This window comes from Trichoderma camerunense, assembly GCF_050948025.1.
Source record: "Trichoderma camerunense strain CBS 138272 chromosome Unknown V8C40scaffold_5, whole genome shotgun sequence".
Classification (NCBI taxonomy): Eukaryota; Fungi; Ascomycota; class Sordariomycetes; order Hypocreales; family Hypocreaceae; genus Trichoderma; species Trichoderma camerunense.
The window spans coordinates 1,796,414-1,810,313 of NW_028145365.1; the positions used below are offsets into that span (position 1 = coordinate 1,796,414).

General features: G+C 51.8%; 3 protein-coding genes across 3 annotated transcripts; 1 reads left to right on the forward strand and 2 right to left on the reverse strand.

Annotated features, from left to right (window-relative positions):
• Positions 1-2,459: 2,459 nt before the first annotated feature.
• V8C40DRAFT_273884 (uncharacterized protein) lies at positions 2,460-3,074 on the reverse strand (the record flags this gene model as incomplete). The annotated part of the gene is made up of 4 exons (XM_083220546.1): positions 2,460-2,502; positions 2,549-2,648; positions 2,762-2,824; positions 2,891-3,074. 4 exons carry the CDS (start codon positions 3,072-3,074, stop codon positions 2,460-2,462), a joined length of 390 nt encoding a protein of 129 aa, XP_083075813.1.
• Positions 3,075-6,995: 3,921 nt separating this feature from the next.
• V8C40DRAFT_181569 (component of IIS longevity pathway SMK-1-domain-containing protein) lies at positions 6,996-10,589 on the forward strand. The gene is made up of 5 exons (XM_083211733.1): positions 6,996-7,284; positions 7,640-7,751; positions 7,935-8,019; positions 8,165-8,214; positions 8,277-10,589. Exons 1-5 carry the CDS (start codon positions 7,171-7,173, stop codon positions 10,502-10,504), a joined length of 2,589 nt encoding a protein of 862 aa, XP_083075814.1. The 5' UTR covers positions 6,996-7,170; the 3' UTR covers positions 10,505-10,589.
• A 576-nt stretch (positions 10,590-11,165) lies between these two features.
• Positions 11,166-13,871, reverse strand: V8C40DRAFT_181578 (P-loop containing nucleoside triphosphate hydrolase protein). The gene is made up of 2 exons (XM_083211734.1): positions 12,160-13,871; positions 11,166-12,091 (listed from the first exon to the last, which is right to left on the reverse strand). The coding sequence occupies exons 1-2, from the start codon at positions 13,738-13,740 to the stop codon at positions 11,324-11,326; spliced, it is 2,349 nt and encodes a 782-aa protein (XP_083075815.1). The 5' UTR covers positions 13,741-13,871; the 3' UTR covers positions 11,166-11,323.
• Between the last annotated feature and the right edge of the window lie 29 nt (positions 13,872-13,900).

The following is a 13,900-nucleotide window of genomic DNA, read 5'->3' on the forward strand; positions in this document are numbered from 1 at the left end:
CCTCAGCAAAAATTAAAAAAAAATTCAATGGCACTTTAGCAGCTGAGGCGAGACGGGCCCTAGCACTCTAGACACGGCCTGAGCCCCTCCGGCGGCCCATCAGTCATGCCCTAATGCCGTTACTGCCACCGTTCGGGGCGGCGGCAGCCCGCTGGGCTAGGCACTAAACAAGAAATGGTGCGCTAAATACTTCCGCGCAAAGCGTAAAAACTGGCGATGCGATCCCACTAGCAGTGATGGCAACCAGGTACCTGATAGCGGTGGGACCCCCAAAGCTGCAATTTGATCAATGCTTCCATCCATGTAATCAACTCCATTTGAACCATTGATTTGATCCAAGACGAGCCTAGAATCGAGGTCGAGGTCAAGCAAGGCAGATAATGCACTCGCTTGTGTAAAATGAACTCCGTACAGGTACCTCTTACCATGGTACAGCGCAATGGGTTGTCGAATGACCGAGGCACGGGACTTTTTCCTGTCAAACACCACCAGAACAAATCAATATTTCCATGCACAAAGCATCGCCGCCACCACTACCACCTTTCTCTGCAGTGCATGATGCTACCTCCACAGTTCGCCTGACCACGTTACAGTGAGGCGAATGAGGTCCCCTATCTTCTGTCCGTCTTGGAGTTGCGAGGCACTTGTTTCGGTAAACCGCTCGAGTTCGCCCACCATCTCCTTACACGAAACACGGCGATCAAGGAACCGGAAACTCTGTTTGGACTGTCGACGCCATTGAGCATAAGGTCCGTGCCTCGTTATCGCCCTCTTTGCCCGTTCTTCTCCCCTCCACTCGGCTTTAGCAACCACCATTTGGCATTGCCTGCCAGCCACCTCTGTCGTCAAGTTCCACCGCTCTCAGCAAATCAACGCCTGCAGCAGATATGGTGACGCCGAAAAGCTGCTCCCTCTGGCTCCAAGCAAGGTAGGCCCCAGAACCGCCTGCAGCAAACGCTCCTCGCCATCTCGTATTCTGCTCACGGACCCCATCCAAAGGGCTACCAAGTACGAGTACTTGCGCGCTGGCCACCAACCAATTCTCCTGCGGCCTGGTGCCTGAAAAAAATGGTCGTCATGCCGGGCGGCTTGCTAGTGCTGCTCCGTGCTACTCACCATGTAGCCCAGAGCATTAGGCGCTTACTGGGAGCTCCATGGAGGCTTGCTTGGCTGAGATCCCGCTCCAACTGCAAAGCGGCTCGGTGGAGAAGAGAGGCATCAAACTTTGGAGTGCCTGAACTCAAGAAAGCCAGCGAACGTGCTTGATCCCTGTCAACTTTGGGCGGGCGGGTATGGCGCCGCCAAAGTCCAGCCGCACGCACGCTAAAATAGAATGCATACAGAGTCCGGACAAGTCAGAGAACAGAGAGAGCTTGCCGCGAGCTCCGTGGCTTAAGCCGTCTCCAGCGAATTCATACTACCATACGGTTTGCATGAAGAATACGGAATATGGAATACGGGAGCGTGTATTATCCTGAAGCTCCAGGGCGGCTCTGGTTTCGATCAAGACAGCATGAAACCCTCTGATCTCGGTCAATGTTGGGCTTTCCAATACACTGATAAGTAGCCGCTCTCTCGGTTACATAGTTCACCGGCCTTCAATTGCCTTCCTATCGGAACCCGCTGCTCAATGCGTCCGCAGTGGGCTCGGCCAGCAAAAACCGGGTCTTTCAACGCCAGGAGCAAAGGGCTGAGAAGCGAAGGAGAACCAGGAAAGGGAAGTGCCGCGATGCCGCTTCGTTTGTGATAAGGCAGAGGATCATGGTGAGATCATTGGACGTGGAGATTAGGAGACTCCCGGCAGCAGCCTCTATCATAACGCCACCAGGAACGTGGCAGTTCCTCTGGTCGAAAGCCGAAATGACTGAGCTGTCAACATTGTCAACCGCCACCATGGCTATCTGCCTAGCCGGAAGCGAGACATTCGTCTGACCGCAGTGAGCCTCCCGCTTCTTGCCGGGCTTTGAGGTAAATCATGCACGGAGTACGGAATACGGAGTGTGTAGCTGTAGTTGTACTACGAGTACTTTCGCATCCCACATGTTGCAGACCGACTTTGCTCCATAGCAGTTTACGGGACGGTAGCTGCCGTGCCGCTGGGAACCAAGCCATCAACAAAGTGGTCCATTTCGCAACATGGTGGATATTAATAGTAAATCATTGCTAGCCAAGATAATTGTAAAGGCTAGCACGAGAAAACTCGAGCAGCTACCAGCTTGAAAGATTGGCTGATACACACATCAATGGATGTGATTTGTCTCCCACGGGTGGCCGAGGAGTCGGAAATTTTCTCAATTTTCTGTTCGCTCCCAATTCGATAGGAGCCATTAATTTCCAATTAACTCGATGCGGATGCCAAGTCGATAATCATACAATAGCCGAATCCCGAATGCTACTAAGTAAGCAGGGCACCCAATAGCTGTTGGTGCTATTCGTACTCGTGCCAATAGGGCAGCTTCTCATCCCGTCTTGCCTGCTGGGCATTCCAGTACACACATAGAGCTTGGGAAACGACGTGGGGGTACGGAGTAGTGTCCGGATTTCCAACACTGCCAATGTTCCTGTCATGCATGTATTATGCATATGCCAGAGTTGAACGGCTATCCGGATCAAGCTGTTGCACAGGCTCGAGCATGTTATCTCGGGACCTGTACGAGCAAGGAATGAGAGATAAGGCCGGCAAGATAGTGTGAGCCTACACGCATTGACCTGATATCAGTATCACCTCAATAGCATACATCTTGCAAGACAAGGCTCGCACAAGATAAGCCAGGATCCGTAGGACCCATGAAATTTCTGTCGTCCCTCGTTTTCAGCCCCAACTCTGTGATGCTAGAGACGTAGTGTCAGCGGTAGTAGGTATTAGTTGGATGCATTCCAATGCCGGAACCAGTCCCCCTTCCCTCAAGGGTTTGCATGTACTGGGAAGATACTAGGCCTCCTTTGGTGGCACACAGCTCTCCATCTGGTATTGAGGTCCGCATCGACCACGGTTGCGGGCCAGGGCCTCGGTCCAGCGCACAAGGCGAACGCCTCCAAGTTACCGCTTTGGTTGCAATAACACTCGACTGCATAGACTAACGACCCAGTACGGACTCGAAGCGATGCATGTATAGTACTTTGACCCACGGCTATGCGTATTGAACATGACCCCCTTGGACATACCGTCACCGTTGATAGTCAAGAACCTGAAGACGTGGCCACGCTAACGTGCTGGCCCTATGTAAACGATGCCAGGGTCTTTCACACCGGTTGATGGTACTGCATGCTCTACGCTGATCAGGGATCAATCAAGAGCATGACGAGAAGCCCCTCCTGTCCCGCTAATGGAGTATATGTCCATACTTTGAGCGCGGTATGAGCGTGCGGTATGAGCGTGGCTGCATGGTGGCTCAAATCTATTTGCGTTGAGTGGTGAAGCGTCCTCCTATTCCTCGCGGAAGCCACGTTTTGAGTAACCCGACCAACTGCTTGACTGGCGGGCACCACTGAGAGGCAAGAGGCTTGTCGACTGGTCAACAAGATATGGCGACATGGCAGTCAGGCTGTCCAAATGGCAGTGCTCCATACTTGGGCAGACCTAACTGTCTCTCCAAGCCCAATGGCTTATGCCATCAGAGACATGCATGATGGCGCACTCTGCTAAGTTTGTTGCTCCATATTCTTTCACAGTACAGGACAGCCAGATAAGACAAAAACGGTGAGAATGAGCGCCCTCGACTTATTGGTTGGCCAGTACGAAGCGAGGCAAGGCAGCCAGGCTGAGGAGTCGGAGCTGAATAAGGCAGACTGATGAGACCTCACTGGTTTGCTTTAGCTATTGCTTTGGCTTCTAGCCCATCCTGAGGCTGGAATGGCTGAGCAGACTGACGAGTAGCACTGGTTGATATCATGAAGTAGAAAACATATGGTAGTCTACTCTGAATTGACCAAGGAGAGTAATCCAGGGCTACCACTTGGCGTTATTCTCGTTGCTCTGTGGAAAATCACAAGTTGTACTTCGTTTTGCATCCATCTACCCTGTAGTTTTCGGGTTCCTGGCCATCTCACGACATCTGGATTGAGAGGTGTAGTTATCCCGGGTCCGGCCAGAAGGAATGACACAAGGTTGCCTTCGTGGTTGGTTTGGGTCGGCTATTGCACCGTCGTAATGTACTTTGAATCTCACCAGAAAATGTTCACAGGACGAGACAGTAGGCGATAATGTGGTAGCGGCTGCAGGGCAGGGCTGTACCATTACCTAGACATTGCAAGAATAGAACTGAAGCGCGAAAAGCAATTTGATCACTTTGTCGAGATCAACCTGAACCGAGACATGCGAGTACTACTGCCTGACAACGCGGCATCTCTTGAAAGAGCGGTCATGAGTGTAGCGTGCTCGACTCGAGGCTGAGGGCTGCAAGGGAGGCTCAAATAAGCACAAAGGAAACGGCGCCAATGACATGCCGTCATGTAAGGAGTCATTGAGCAGGATGTTTGGGGAGCAGTTACAACTCAACGTGGAAGCTGCCAGTTGATGAAACAGCCAGCTGGATAATGACCTATCCTGCGCAGTGCCCAGCTCTTTGTGTAGTTAACGTTGGCCCAAGGGATGACAGCGGCAGCTCGCCAAAACAGCGTAACTTTTAGGCGACTTGGCCGAGCTGAATCGATTAACAGTCGGCTCTAACGTTAGTGTACCGTAGCCCCGGAAAAAGGAACGAACGGAAGAGGCGTTCCAAAAAAAGGGACCAGGGGCCCGTGATTCAAAAAGTGGCGGCTGAGGTGCCATCGGCTGTGGCGAATCAGGCCCCCGTTGCTGCTAACGCTTGGCCCCAACGTCAAAGACGGGCGATTGGGTTTCGAGGATGCCAGGCTCTAAGCATATTTTTTAATTTAACTGACGACGAATTAGTGGCTGCGGTAAACGCAAGGTTGGGTAAAGATGGATTGATGGTACCCTGGGCAAGACTTTCGATGTGACGCTTCGAAAGAGCAAAGACAGGGCATGCATGGTGAACATGCATCCAGGGCGACATTTCATGCATTATTGAATCATGACAGCCGGAAATTAATATAAACAAAAGAGAAAAAGTGACTGATCAGCGGAAAATTCGATAGACTTACATGTAGTTTGCGGGATCCGAGATGATGGATGGATGGCTTGACGGATGGCTGAAAAGAATCAGATTGGACTGGGTGCGATACCTTCTTAGTCCTCCCCGATCGGCTCTTGTTCTTTCTATTTTTGTAGCCATCGGCAACTGCGAGTCACGATGCGAAAATCGAATCGGCACATCTCATCAGCGTTGATCGTGCAACACGAGGCGAGGCCCGCTGCCGAGGATCGGGTTATGCGATGTGGGAATATGTGGGAATGGGGAATTTAGTATGGGGATTTTGGGGGAAGCCGGTGGTTTGGTCTGTGCGTTGTGGGCGTGGGCGGCCTGACGAAATGTCACGTGCCACAGTGGCGTGCTTGGGCTTCGAAAATTGTTAGCACGTAATGCTACTACGTACTATTGACGCCTTAGGCTTCCGGGAGGCGAAAAAATCAAGAAAAAAAAAAGGGGGCGACAGAGAGGGAAACAAAATGGGAATGCCATATTGAATGAATTGATGCGTCATTTTGTGCCGCCTATTGCAGCTTGTAGACATGGAATGGGAGGGCATTTAGGATGAAAGTGCGATACCGAGCTCAAACACAGGCAGAGCATGGAGAATGAGAGACGAAAATAAGGTACGAGAGTACATACATGCATGACCCTGGTCGATGCGTTAGCACAAGTCTTAGCCGTCTGTTTTACCTTGGGTAGCATCCAATGCCGCAAAGTCAAACGGCTTTCTAGTGCTCTTCTTTTTGCTTTCCACCACTTTGATATCGTAACGGCCTAGAAGGCTGCAGTAGTAGAGATCAATGCAAGACGGGCTCATCATACTGCATGCGCTGTCGAGCAGCTCCATCGGCACGACTGCTACGTACATGGCTGTTCTGTTGGCGGTACATGCGGGCACATAATGCCGATGCCCAAAACAAGGTACATGTGCTCCACGCACGATGTACCCGTAGTCCCCATTGGAGCGAGGCCAAACCGCTGGGTCAACAGTTATCGGGAGTCCAACGTTGTCTCAACCCAACAACTGAACCCCCCGGCAGAGGCAGGAAAATTCCGCTCGGCAAGGCGCTAAAGCCAACAGGCGGCAAAGCCCAGCGCATGAAAGTTGAGCACAGGCGTCCCGTCAGTTCGCCCAGGCGGCAGCTCTAGGCAGTGGCACAGCAGGGCCCTCCCCCAAAACAGACGCTGGGACGGCCGCCATGCGCTAAAAGCAGCAGAGGCCCCCCGATGTCAGAGGCCCAGAGGCAGCACTAGAGGCTCAGTGCCTTTTTTGCTCCACCGCCGCCAACAAAGACGCCGCCCGTGGTCACGCGCTTTTCCCGCTTCCAACTATCCCCGAATTTCTCACGACTCCAGATGTCGGCAAGCATCCAGCCTTCAAGTCACCGTCTCCGACCATCAGAATAAAGGCTTCCTGCCCGCTGCGCCGCGCGCGCACTTTCGCTTCCCTCCAGACTCGCTGCGTCTCTGGTCGCGCGTGCCCGCCTCCCGAGATATTCCGTCACCGAGGCCCTTGGTCTGACGCCTCTCTGCCGCCTGCCCCGGTCGCGCAGAACCGTTTCGCTGGTCCTTTGTGCGGTGGTGCTCCATCCGCATCGCCTGCCCGACGAAAAAAGGAAGCCCAAGAAGCAAAAGAGAAGATTTCCAGAAGCATCCAGGGCGAACAAGAACCGCCGAGCGCTGCATCTGTGTGTCGCGCCTTGTCGTGTTTGCATGCGCACTGAGCCATACGCAAAAAAAGTCGTCCGCCCGATATCGAAACGCCACATCGCTCCCGCCCGCATCCCCCAACTACCCACCCCAAGTCACATCACCGACAGGCCCAACGACTCCATCGCCCTCGATCCCGATCCTCGTTCCTTGTTCGAACCGCGAACGGCCGGCCTGCCATTCCGAATAGCTTCGCGCGCGCCCTTCTTTGCGGGGCGCAGTTACGCAAGGCACCGTGGCGGCGCTTACAATCCTCGACCAGCCCGAGACGCCGGAGCTGTCCCTGCAGCAGCATCTCGACCTCGCGCCCGATCTGGTGGGCTACGGTAGCCAACTCGTCACGGGGGACGATCCCCAGTCCTTGATGATGGCACAGCCGGTGCCTCATCAGGACAAGAAGCGCGTCAAGGTCTATGAGCTGCGCAACAATGACTGGTTTGATCGCGGAACGGGCTTCTGCACCGCCAAGTTTGCGACGGTATGTTTGCGTCTTCTTTGCGTGTCTTCTGCTACCCTTGTCTTGTCTCTTGTCTCGCCTCGCGCATTGTAGTTTCGCTTCTGTTCCCCACTCCCACCGTTTTTAAACTTGTCTTTTCCCTTCCGGCGACTTTCCTTTCCACGCATTGTTTAGCAGGAATGGGATCGGCTGGGCTTGATTGGGCTGAGTTTACCTTGGCCTGACCTGGTCTTGCTTTGGCTCTCGCGCTCTCTCTCCCCTCCTTGACTCATCTTGGCACTGCAAGCGAGTGGCCCATTCAAGGGATACGCGTATTCACCCCCCGTCATTGTCGCTCTGGTTGCTAATTGTGTCATGCGTTCGACGTACAATGTAGACCGAAGATGGCAACAAAGATCCAAAAGTCATTGTAGAGTCCGAAGACCAACCTGAGCGACTTCTTCTGGAGACGACAATCCAGAAACAAGATGGATTTCAAAAGCAACAAGGTAAGCTCTCACCGACCCCTCTTGCTCTTTCCCTTTCCCTCTCCCTATCTTGAATTATCTATACCGTTCCTAGCGCCTTTTATTTATACTTTGTTCCCCTCTTCATCTTTCTTAATCCTTCATACACAAAATCCCTCCATCTCTCTTAGTTTGTGGTGACGTTTGACTAATGAGGCGCAACAGAAACGCTCATCGTATGGCAGGAGCCAGGAAGTGGTGTTGATATGGCCCTGAGTTTCCAAGAGGCCGAGGGGTGTGCCATGATCTGGTTTGTCTCAACCTCTTCCTACCCCCTTATTCCCCTCCCTCTTGCCCTTGTCGATCCTTATCCATTGCGACTCTCGAAGCATCGAAGACTATCTCTCTTAGTATAGCATCGATTGAGCATTGGCTAATGATATGTGGTGGTTAAGGCGCTTTGTCAATTCCGTCCAGCAGCAGTTCCAGCAGAATGCTGGTGTAGGTAAGGATTGATCGTTTCGTTGTTGATGACGCGTATAAAACCAGAAGCTAACGCTTTATCAGACGACAATTTGTCTGATGATCTCGCTATTGAAACGCTCGCGCCCGTTAACCTTCCCACTGCCGAGCTGGGCAACCTGGTGGAAATTGAGACTAGCATTAGGGTTATGAGCGCTACTGCTACCGGCCGCGAAGCTGTTACCAAGTTTATTGTGGCCGATGACTATATCAGCAAGCTTATCCCTCTGGTAGAGATCGCCGAAGACTTGGAGAGCCTCCCCGACCTGCACCGCTTGTGCAACATCATGAAGAGCATCCTGCTTCTCAACGACACATCTATCATTGAGCACGCCGTATCCGACGAGTGCCTCCTGGGAGTTGTCGGTGCTCTGGAATACGACCCCGACTTCCCCAGCCACAAGGCCAACCATCGACACTGGCTCAGCAATCAAGGACATTACAAAGAAGTTGTCCCCATAAATGACGATATAGTCCGCCGCAAGATCCACCAGACATATCGCCTTCAATACCTCAAGGATGTTGTTCTGGCCAGAATTCTTGATGACCCTACCTTCTCCGTGCTCAGCTCCCTCATATTCTTTAACCAAGTTGAAATCGTCCAGCACCTACAGACAAACCCAACATTCCTCATGAACCTCTTTGGCATCTTTTCTGCCCACTACCCCGACACAAGGAAGCGGAAGGAGGCCGTCTTGTTTATCCAGCAATGCTGCGCAATTGCCAAGACTATCCAAGCCCCTGCGCGCCAATCCCTGTACATCAACTTCCTTAACCATGGCCTGCTCCGCGTCATCTACTACGGCCTAAGACATGTTGACGTTGCCGTGCGCGTCGGGGCCACGGACATTCTGATATCCATCATTGACCATGACCCAACGCTTATCCGTCAAACCATTTTTCGACAGATGCACGAAGGGACCTCATCACTATTGGATTCTCTCATCGATCTTCTTCTGGTCGAAGTTGACTTGGGAGTCAAGACACAAATTTCAGATGCTCTCAGAGTCATTCTGGACCAGGGAGGAGGCCCAGCAGCGGTCAATGAAGCAGCGGCTAATAACAATGCTAACGGCGGCGGCAACAAGCAGCAAGCCGCCGAATTGGCTGCCAGGGCAAGGATGCAGTTGCCTATTGATCCTCAGCATGAGCACTTCCTAACCCGCTTCTACGAGTCCTCGGCTCTCAAGCTGTTCAGGCCTCTTATCGAGCTGGACACCCGTTCTCATCTGGACTTTACTGTTCAGGAGGCTGCTATGTTCTCATGCCTGGTGGAAGTGCTTGGCTTCTTTATCCGCCAACACCATCGGTTCAGCAGATACTTTTTCATCATGCATAACCTTGCCGCACGCATCGTCCAGCTGCTCAAGTGTCGAGACAAATACCTGCAACTGGTTTCGATTCGATTCTTCCGACTAATTGTTGGCCTCCAGGAGGAGCTGTATGTCAAGAATCTCATCGAGAACGATGTCTTGGGTCCTATTCTTGAGGTTCTGGTAGAGACTGTGCCGCGAGACAATCTTGTCAGTGCCGCTTGCACCGAACTCTTTGACTTTGTCAAGAAGGAGTACCTGAGAGACATGGTCAAGCAACTTGTGGCCGACCATCGAGAGAACTTGCTTCTCGTTAGCCACATACCGCCTTGCCAAGATCTGATCACGCGCTACGACCAGACAGAGGGCTACACAACCAACATGGACTATTTCGCCGATACAGACGACGATGTGACGAGGAGACCGCCCAACGTCAGAATGATGGAGCATCTACCCATTGATTTACGTGAAGAGGAGTACTGGGACGCTTCTGACCCTGAAGATGAAGGGGAAGACCACGGCTCAGGAGATAGGTTATCTGAGAACGGCGGGTCGTCTTCGGGGAAGCCTCTAGTTGACTATGCCTCGGATGAGGAAGATGGCGAAGATGGTTTAGACAACGATACCGATGACCAGTCCAAAGACGATGGCGATGATAATGCCGATTTCAGCCCACGGTCGAACCTCTCGGCTAACGTGCCGCCGCCCGAACGTCTCTCTGAAAAACGCAGACGAGAGGAAGATGAGGAAGATGATGACGAGCTAGGCAAGCTGATGCATAGCAAGCGACGCAATAGCAGTTCTACGGAATCCAACTCGTCAATTACACCGGGCCTCACCCGAAGACGCAAGTCGAGCTTCACCAACGGGGGCAGTAACGTCACACCCAGGAAGATTGCAATTAGCCTGTCACCAGCTCTGAGGTCAGGCGGTCCCTCTCGATCCGACGATGACTCGTAAAGGAGGGGACTTGTTTTTGGTTGCAGTGGTGTACGGCATTATACCCTCTCTTCATTTCTCTTCACTTGATCCTGTTCTTATTGCATCATAATTTTTCTTTCGGCCATGACAATGTAAAGAGCAGATGGATTACTCTGTGTCCAAGGGTTGGTCCTCGTAAAACGGGGAAGATGGCGGCGGGTAGGCAACAAGGCGGCGTTAGGATTATTCCCTTTATTTCATCCCTGGGTTGGTCATCGGCCACATCATATTGTTTTTGGTTTTTTCTCGTTATCTTTGGAATGATGATACGGCTCACTGGGCCGTCACTGTTGGAGATGCAACGACGGCGGCGGCAAACCCCCTTTTTCAGAAATAGAATCGACATAGTGGAGGAAGGACTTTATAGGGACAAAGATCGGAAAGACATGCGAAAGAAGAAGATAAAAAACACGTCCCAAGGAAAGAAGTTTGACTCTGGGATCCAGGAGTGCAGGAGGCGGAGTTTCAAGCTTCGCGCTTGATTTGTATCATATCTAACATACTTAACAATATAATGTACTCCTTCTTAGCCATAAGAGGGAACATGAAACAAAGCGAGTCACACCAAAACAGTGGCATAAAGAGAAGATGTAGACGGTGCAATGCCATTTGATGAATCAAATGGGCCGTGAAAATGTGTGAGCTTCCAGTGAAATTTTCTTTGATGCGATGCTGTTGATGTTGGAGAACGGTAATGCAATATCTTAAAAAATGTCTATGTCCGTTGTATCCCTTACCCCTGTTCACCCTTGATTTGGTGTTTTCTCTTGAGTCTATTAGTTTTCCGTTTCCATATCATCATAGTCGTTTAAATTGCCTTGACCACATTTCGTAGCCTGAAATCATCATGGCCGTAATGTTTCTGGGAGTCTTTTCTACCGCAGCCACCAAATCTGCCATCGTAATCTCCATCTTCTCGGTACCCGTTTCGTCTTCGTCGCACCTATCAAGCACAGCCAAACCAGCCTCGTTGCAGATGGCCTTGATCTCAGCTCCTGAATAGCCATCTGTGACGCGGGCCAGTTCCGGGATATCGACGTCTGGTGAAAGGGCTAGGCCCCGAAGATGCACGCCGAAGACGGCTTCTCGAGCAGAGAGGTCAGGGGGTCCCACATAGAGAATTTGGTCGAAGCGGCCAGGACGGAGGAGGGCTGGGTCCATAGCCTCAGGCCGGTTAGTTGCAGCGAGGACCAGAACGCCTGTGAGAGACTCGAAGCCGTCCATCTCAGTAAGGAGAGTGGTGAGCATATTCACGGAGCCTGTGCTCCTGGCAGCAGCAGCGGCGCCGTTGCCTCCAGTCCGAGAACCACCAATGGAATCAATTTCATCAAAAAAGATGATGGAAGGGGCGGCAGCACGCGCGCGTTCGAAAAGCGTACGCACGGCACGCTCAGATTCACCGACGTACATGTTGAGAAGCTCAGCACCCTTGACAGCGAAGAAGTTGAAGGAAGATTCAGTAGCCATGGCCTGGGCAGACAGAGTCTTGGAGCAGCCAGGAGGGCCATACAGAAGGAGGCCCTTTGGAGGCTGACGCAGAACGTGGCGAGAAGTGGGATTGGTATCCTAATACGACGGTCAGCAACGACTTGCGAAGGTGGGATGAATAATGGGTGTAGAATGGCGTTACACACCTTTGTGTTTTTGATCATACGAGATAGAACCTTTTTGAGGGATTCTTGGCCACCAACATCTTGCCAGTGAATGGTGGGTGGCTTCAGGTTTATGTCATGCATAGCAGTGGGACGAGTGATACGCAGAGCTTGTTCCATGTCTTGAGAGGTAAGATAGTGTTCTTTTGGTTGCTGTGTCTCTTGAGATATCTCTTCTGTAGCACCAGAGCCGAGATTTTGAGCAGCAGCAGTCTCCTCGTCGAGCCTGTTGCCGAGAATTTTCTTTGCATTTAGGACCAGATTTGCGAGATCGTCTCCATTGTATGCGTGAGTCTTGGATGCCAGGCTGACGAGACAAGACTCCTTCTCTTCAACTTGCAGAGGAGGGTTGAAAAAGCGTAAGATCTCGAGACGCTCCGTTGCGCGAGGGATAGGCAAAGCAACATTCTCGCGGAAACGTGAACGTTTCTGAAGTTTGGCCGGGACATCAGCCAAATAATCTAGACATGTAGCAATGACTACAACCCGGGGCAAAGCATTGGCAGTAGAGGCCGCCGCAGAGAGATTGTCAAGCTCATCGCCAAGAGCTTCAATGACAGTATCACGATTAGAGCGATCTTTGGCGAGAATATCCTCGAGACCGTCGATGAAGAGAAGGCTTGGCTGCTGAGACTGAGCCTGTTTAAATGTCTCCCTGATAGACGACAACTTATCTGAAGGCCTGATCCAATGAACCCGACCCCAATTGGTGGCTGCGATGCGCTGCAGAATGAAAGTCTTGCCAGTGCCGTGGCCACCGTGAATGACGAAGCCGCAAGATTCGCGCTCATTTTGTATCCAGAAAGGTCGGCCAAAGCCCCTGAGAAACTGGTTGATGGTGTTGACTTGAGATGATAAACCTGGGACTCCCGTGACAGCCAATGGACCAGATGTAGTAGCCACTTGCGCATCCTCAGGGGTATCTTTGTCACCTCCGGGCTGGACAATCCGTACTGTTGACGAGGAGAGCTTGAAGCGGGCTAGGTTGTTAGACTGTCCATTGACAGATATGACTTTGAACGTTCGGCGCAGCTTGTTGATATTGACACCCTCGAGCACCATGCCGGGAAACACTTGTTCTGCACGGTCGAGGGAGACGCTGACGGAAAACTCCCAAGACGGGGGATGTTTTGAATCCGCGGCACCATCTTTTTGCTGATCTGCCTCACTGGCGGCATCTTGAACCACGACTTCTTCTGCATCTGGAATCACAGCAGGCTCTGCAAGAGTAATCCTGACGACGTCTCCGAGCTTGAAGCCCGTTGCCTCTTGAAACGCTCTTGTCATCATGACAACATTTGGGCTAATATTCTTTTCGGGGAGAACCCATAGCGACGCTCCCCTCCGTTTGGCAGTCTCTGCATCTGCTGCAGACCCATCGCCAGAGGTGTCGTCTGTTTGGAGGCTCTCAACAGTGCATAGACGGCCACTCTCGAGACCGCCCGTTAGTGAGATGAGGGAGTCTTTGCTGATGTAGATGCGAGCAGCGCCGAGAAGACTTGCTCTTTCAAGACTGACGTTGGCGAGAGGGCGAACTTTGGCGTCGATGCTTTTTTTCAGCATCTTTTGATCGAGTGTGCGTTGATGAAGAGTAAAGAAAATGAAGAGAAAAACTTTTTCAAAATCTAATCGAGTCGGTGGGTGAGAGGAGGGTTCTAATTACATGTACATGAGATTTGGAAGGTGCGATTGAGAAGTGAATGTGGGATGCTTGAAAGGTTGA

Excerpts from the sequence above, each read along its gene's own strand:
- V8C40DRAFT_181578 (XM_083211734.1), bottom strand. The coding sequence starts at position 13,740 with ATGCTGAAAAAAAGCATCGACGCCAAAGTTCGCCCTCTCGCCAACGTC. Across the intron at positions 12,092-12,159 it reads GTATGATCAAAAACACAAAG|GATACCAATCCCACTTCTCG; the intron begins GTGTGTAACGCC and ends CCGTCGTATTAG.
- V8C40DRAFT_181569 (XM_083211733.1), top strand. The coding sequence starts at position 7,171 with ATGATGGCACAGCCGGTGCCTCATCAGGACAAGAAGCGCGTCAAGGTC. Across the intron at positions 8,020-8,164 it reads GAGGGGTGTGCCATGATCTG|GCGCTTTGTCAATTCCGTCC; the intron begins GTTTGTCTCAAC and ends GTGGTGGTTAAG. Across the intron at positions 8,215-8,276 it reads CCAGCAGAATGCTGGTGTAG|ACGACAATTTGTCTGATGAT; the intron begins GTAAGGATTGAT and ends ACGCTTTATCAG.